At 57.7% G+C, this 6,101-nt stretch overlaps 1 protein-coding gene across 1 annotated transcript; it reads left to right on the top strand.

The window, feature by feature from the left end:
* The first annotated feature begins 472 nt into the window (after window positions 1-472).
* Window positions 473-6,101, top strand: NR2E3 (nuclear receptor subfamily 2 group E member 3). The gene is made up of 8 exons (XM_047864292.1): window positions 473-580; window positions 1,096-1,222; window positions 1,401-1,504; window positions 1,596-1,844; window positions 1,964-2,139; window positions 3,022-3,268; window positions 3,530-3,635; window positions 5,969-6,101. Exons 1-8 carry the CDS (start codon window positions 487-489, stop codon window positions 6,099-6,101), a joined length of 1,236 nt encoding a protein of 411 aa, XP_047720248.1. The 5' UTR covers window positions 473-486.

Here is a 6,101-nt window from a genome sequence, read left to right as displayed (position 1 = left end):
CAAGATTTGGCATTGAACGGCGAGCAGGTTGAGGGCACAGAGGGGAAGGGACCAGGGGACCCTGGGCAGCCTGGGGGCTGGTGTGGGGGCAGCAAGATCGACCGGCTCAGCGGGCACCTTGGTGACGCTGCAGGTGTGGCTGGTTGATCCCCTGTGGAGACAGTAAAGATTAAGAGGATCATAAGCTGCGTCCAGTGCTGCCCTGGGAGAAATCTCCTAGATCCAGAGCCGCTGCTGTGAGGGGAAGTTGGGGCAGCTCCTGAGTTCAGACAGACAGACAGAACAGAGAGGAAAGACTCGGGAGGGAGACAAAGACAGAGGGAGACCACCAGGGCCAGGGAGACAGAGAAGTCGAAATAGAAGAGAGACGGGGGCACCAAGAGAGGGACAGAGGTGGAAAGAGGGGGAGCACGGCTGCGCCCCCTCAGGAGGCCTCCCTCAGGCAGGAAGCGGGGGACCCGCTAGCACCAGGCCCACTGCCTGCGGATGAGCGCCAACATGGCTGCAGCTGTGCCAGCCACTGCGGCTGCTTCCCGGAAGGAGTCTCCAGGCACATGGGGCCTGGGAGAGGAGCCGGCAGGTATGGCTTTCCTGGAGGCAGCATCTGGGCCCTTGGGGGAGTGGAGTGTGGAGGACCTGAGATTTGCAGAGACCACGAAAAAAAGCCCCAAGGTCTGTGGGCAAGAGTGAGGGGACAATCCTAGAAAGAGGGGGGTGGGAGGCAGCAGAGTCGGGATGGGACAGCTGAACTAATGGGAAAAGAGGGAGAAGCAGCCTTGGGGTGTGGCAGCCGAGCTCCCAGGGATGTGGTCAGGAACGTTTCTGTGGGATGCCAGAGCCTGAAGTCACCTGCAGAGAAGGGATGGGAGCCAGGGCAGTGAAGGGAGAGAGCGTGCTCTTGGAGCCAACTGGCCCCCAGAGGAGGCGGTGGGAGGGCAGAAGCTGGCTGGGGGGGTGGGGGGGTGTGTAGGTAAAGGAGGAGAGAGTACCAGTGTGTTTAAATGTGGGTGGGGACCAGAAAGGGAAGGAGGCGGGGAGGGCTCCCAGAGAAGGTGGGAGGGAGGGGTGTGACCCAGCCCTGCCCCTGCCCCTCAGGCGTGGGCCCCTCGCTCCAGTGTCGCGTGTGTGGTGACAGCAGCAGCGGGAAGCACTATGGCATCTACGCCTGCAACGGCTGCAGTGGCTTCTTCAAGAGAAGCGTGAGGCGGAGGCTCATCTACCGGTGAGGGGGGCGGGGCAGGACCCCCACTGGGGTGAGCCCTGCGGGGGGGGGGGGGGGGGGGGCGCCGGGAAGGGGTGGAGGATGTCCAGGGATGAAGGGACTGGGGGAAACGTGTCCCAAAGCCAAGTCCAGGGCCTGGGTGGGGCACTGACACCCTGGGGCTCGCCTCCTCCTGCAGGTGCCAGGTGGGGGCAGGGATGTGCCAGGTGGACAAGGCCCACCGGAACCAGTGCCAGGCCTGCCGGCTGAAGAAGTGCTTGCAGGAGGGCATGAACCAGGACGGTGAGTCGGGGAGCTGGCCCGGAGAGCTATATGGCAGAAGAGACGGGGGCACAGGACTGATGGGGGGTCCTGACCCTTCCTGCCTCCCCAGCTGTGCAGAATGAACGCCAGCCGCGAAGCACAGCCCAGGTCCGGCTGGCCAGCATGGAGTCAGATCCGGAGCGCCGGCTGGAGCCCCTGGGGGCCCCCCTGGCCCCGGCAGGGCCCAGTCCACGGGGCCCCACGCCTGTTTCTGCAGCCAGAGCCCTGGGGCCCGGGGCCCTCACACCTCCAGGTCACCACCACTTCATGGCCAGCCTTATAACGGCCGAAACGTGTGCTAAGCTGGAGCCAGAGGACGGTAAGTGGGGGGACGGCTGGGTGCTGGCTGCTGGGTGCTGCCGCAGCAGGCTTTAGCCTCACCCCTGTGGCCCTGAGCGCCCCCTGCCCCTGCCACAGAGCAGCCTCCTCCTCCAACAGCCGATGAGAATATTGATGTCACCAGCAATGATCCCGAGTTTCCCTCATCCCCATACTCTTCCTCATCCCCGTGTGGCCTGGACAGCATCCATGAGACATCGGCTCGCCTTCTCTTTATGGCCGTCAAGTGGGCCAAGAACCTGCCCGTGTTCTCCAACCTGCCCTTCCGGGATCAGGTACACGTGTCAGGGGATGCACTTGGGTCAGCCGGGTTGGGGGCACATACACTGTCGTGCAGGCGATGGTTGGGGGCGGGGGGCCTGAAACCTGGGGATGGTGGTGACGGTGTGGGGGCACATGTCTCTGGGTCCGTGTTGGTCAGGGATACGCGTCTCAGGGACGTGACCGTTGGGGGCGCTCACATCTCTGGGCAGAGATGATGGTGGGACGTGCAGCTAGGAGGTGACGCAGAGACCAGGGATTTGAAGGCAATGCCTATGGCCCCCTGGGTCCTCTCTCCCCCTAGACACACCCTCAGGTCCTACAGTCCCTCTGTGTGACAGGGCAGTCTGCCCTCCCGTCAGCAGCGTGAGCAGGTGACTCTGGGCTCCCTGGGAGCACGAGTGCCTCTGACCTCAAAGCTCCAGTTTCCGCCTAACCTCTTCACCTGTAGGACTTCCCTCTGAGCGTCTCAAGGGCAAGCGGAGGTGTCACGATAAACCCAGGAAGGGAGGCACACTGAGGGTCTGAGTCCTTGGCCGGCGGTTTGCAAGGAGCGGCTCAGAAGTCAGGCAGAGCCTGCTGAACGCACTCAACTTGGGATGCTCGTGGGGTGTGCCCACGAGGCGGCCCAACTTCCCTCGGCTCTCGGAACTTCCCAAATGTTCCAGCTGAGCCTCTGGGTGGAGGCTATAGTGTCTTGGAGCCTACACAGCTGGGCCAGATCATACCAAATCCTAGAACTCTGGGCCCCTGGCCAGTGTCGGGCAGAGGTCAGGAGAAGGTCTGGGCATTCGGGACCAGCCCTTCCTTTCCTAGGGCCCCAGAGAAGGTGGCGGAGGTTGCAGGCTGAGCCGGACAGGTCATTTCTCAGTCATCACGCTGCTTCTTGAGCACAGGTGATCCTGCTGGAAGAGGCATGGAGTGAACTCTTCCTCCTCGGAGCCATACAGTGGTCCCTGCCTCTGGACAGCTGCCCGCTGCTGGCCGCACCTGAGGCCTCCGCTGCCAGCAGCTCCCAGGGCCGCTTGGCACTGGCCAGCGCGGAGAGTCGCGTGCTGCAAGAAACCATCTCACGCTTCCGAGCACTGGCGGTGGACCCCACGGAGTTCGCCTGCATGAAGGCCCTGGTCCTCTTCAAACCAGGTAGCCCAGTCTTTGCCCAGGCCTTAAAGAAAGGCCGTTGGGGTCAAAGAACGACAATGCCAGTGATTTCCTTCTGCCTCTCGCTCTGCTTCCATGGCCCCACATAGTCCCAGGTGGGCGGAGGCTTCTTCCCTGGGGGGGCAGGAGGAGAGAGGCACAGCCCGGCTCATCCCTCCTAAGGGCCCTGGTTGACTGTGGGGGCGGAGGGACCGGAGGGCAGGCTGGGAGAGGAGCTCACTGCCGATGCTTGTTTCTCTCCAGAAACTCGAGGCCTGAAGGATCCTGAGCACGTGGAGGCCTTGCAGGACCAGTCCCAAGTGATGTTGAGCCAGCACAGCAAGGCGCACCACCCCAGCCAGCCTGTGAGGTGACCTGAGCGCGTGCCTCCCTGCCCACCTGTCCCTTCTCCTCTTCACCCTCCCCCCACCGCTTTGACATCATCTCTGGGCTGCACTGATCAGATGGCCCAAAGGTCTGAGTTCATCCGGCCCGAATCCAACATCCACTATGTGCCAGGCCCCAGGAGTAGGGACCAAAATGAGCGTAAGACAAAGTTGCTGCCTTCCAAGGATCCCCCCCCCCCCCCCCCCGCCCAGTGAGCACACTGAAGACGAGAAGCACCCTAGTCAGATACTGAAGTTCAGATACCTGTATCTCTATGTATGTATCTATGTGGGTATCTAGGACAGGAGCCCAGTTCGGAAGGTGTACCAGGTTGCTGCCAAGTGAGGAGGTGGGAGATTAGGCCAGAACAGTGCTCTGGGGCCAGTCTGTCCAGGACTTGAATGCCAGCCAAAGGCCATATGTGATTTGGCGGGCAGACGGAGCCACCGTATGTGTTTGAGCAGAAGGGTGTTGTGCACAGAGCTGGAGTGAGTACAGAGAATATGATCGGGGAGGGCGGTGCACGCTGACCTCATCCGGGGGAGTCCTTGGGGTCCTGCTCTCCAGAAGTAGCCATAGGGAGTGGAAGGGAGAGGACAGTGGCAGGAGCCTCTAGGAGTCAGAATGGGTTGGACTTGGAGCCAGAGAAGAGGTGCTATCGGGCAGAAGAAGGAGTCAAGAAATAAAAGGGACGTCGGGCAGAGATAGTTTTTAGGGAATATGACCAGGTCTGTTGGAGCTGCAGGGTAACATCTTGTCAGGATGCACTGGGCTAAGCCACGTGCATGGATGATGGCCCGGCCCTGGCTGGGTTTGGGGGCAGGAGCTCCAGGCTGAGAGCATGGCTGGGGGAGCGTGGGGGCAGGGGCCACGTTCATTCAACACCAGTAGATGCAGTGGAGCCTCGGCATAGATTGGGCCACTTGACCTCCAGGCATCTACTGGCTATTTTAGACCTTATTATCTGCATTCTTTTGGGGTGATCAGTGGCTGTCTCTGAAGAAGTTAGGTGAACATGAACATCTTCAAATCACCTCTGATCTGAGAAATGATGTTAGGAGGTAACCTCCCTTTAAAAGGAGTCAAAGTATACAAGGAATATATATGGTGTCCAGAAAGATTTCTGCTGCCTATGAGCATGGGGAGAAACAGCTGTTCCTAAGGTGCGACAGAGTGTCCTAAGCACAGTCATCCCAGACACTCAACACATCCAGTAGCCCTCCCAGACTTTCTACTGGGATCAGCTCCCAGAGATGTCTGGGCATATTGGGTTGGTGTCAGATTTCCAATTCTGATTAAGATTTCCTACGTCACCTCTTAGCAGTTCAGTATCAACTACAGACAGAAGTGACAGAGAGGTTTTCGGTTCTCTAAGTCCGTGTATTTCAGTTTTTAGAAACTGCAATAGGCAGGAAGAAATACAGTTCCCATCACAACCCAGTCCACACACAGACACTGAAACAAAGTCCCACCGAAAAGTACCTCACTTACTTTGCAGACAGTAATTTACTCCGTTTCTTTTTTTTTTTTTTTTTTTTTTTTTTTTTTAAGGCTTGTGGTGACCCACTGAATTTAATTTCAGACCCACTAGGGGATGAATTCCTGCAGTTTGAAAAACAGTTTCTCAACTTGACTTTCTAGTTACTTCTTCCTGAAACTCCCCAACTCAGATGAACAAGAAGGGAAGGAGCAAGGGAGAGGGGCAGGACTGCGGGGTGCCACCCACTTGGCGCCCGCAAGAGAAAGGAAGCCCTCGGGTTGGGTGGGCAGAACAAGTCCCACGGATACCTGGCCCATGAGGGAAGGCCTCCCACAGACCTCCATGGTGGGAGTTGAGGGTGGAGCTGCCCCACTTTGGAGCGGCCTCCTTGATGTTGGGCACTGAACCCTGCTGATCCCTCCCGTCTGTCTTGTGGAGCTTCGCCATCCACCTTCCTTCTTTGCGCTGGGGACCCTCACCCTGGCAAATGGTTCTTACTGAAAACTGCAGTTGTTTTGCTTCTGGAGGAGTATCTCATCACAAAAATGATGCTTCAACTTCAGAACACTTTCACTAATGGCTACTCTATCATCCTAACGGGTTTACACAGGGGAATTTATGTTCTTACTCAAATATCTATAGTATTGACCACAGCTATCATAATAATCATATATGTGATTGATATATTCATACATAGTATTAATGTAAATAACTCCTCACTTTCCAATCTTTACACATAATAAACAATATTCACGCACTCTTTCTTATGCCACCGCCCCCATGACTCGTGCTCAGAAGCTGCCGATAAAACTGATGTTGTTCTCTCTCCCGTTCAGGTTTGGGAAGTTGCTCCTGCTCCTCCCATCCTTGAGGTTTATCACTTCTGAACGGGTTGAGCTCCTCTTTTTCCGCAAGACCATAGGGAATACTCCAATGGAGAAGCTCCTCTGTGATATGTTCAAAAACTGA

This window comes from Prionailurus viverrinus, chromosome B3, assembly GCF_022837055.1.
Source record: "Prionailurus viverrinus isolate Anna chromosome B3, UM_Priviv_1.0, whole genome shotgun sequence".
Lineage (NCBI taxonomy): Eukaryota > Metazoa > Chordata > Mammalia > Carnivora > Felidae > Prionailurus > Prionailurus viverrinus.
Note: the sequence above shows the minus strand (reverse complement) of the source record. Positions and strands in the feature narration are given on the sequence as shown.

What these genes read in the sequence shown, in the direction of transcription:
- NR2E3 (XM_047864292.1), top strand. Translation starts at nt 487, where the DNA reads ATGAGCGCCAACATGGCTGCAGCTGTGCCAGCCACTGCGGCTGCTTCC. An exon ending in GGAGGGCATGAACCAGGACG is followed by an intron (nt 1,505 to 1,595) that starts GTGAGTCGGGGA and finishes CTGCCTCCCCAG; the next exon opens with CTGTGCAGAATGAACGCCAG. An exon ending in CCTGGTCCTCTTCAAACCAG is followed by an intron (nt 3,269 to 3,529) that starts GTAGCCCAGTCT and finishes GTTTCTCTCCAG; the next exon opens with AAACTCGAGGCCTGAAGGAT.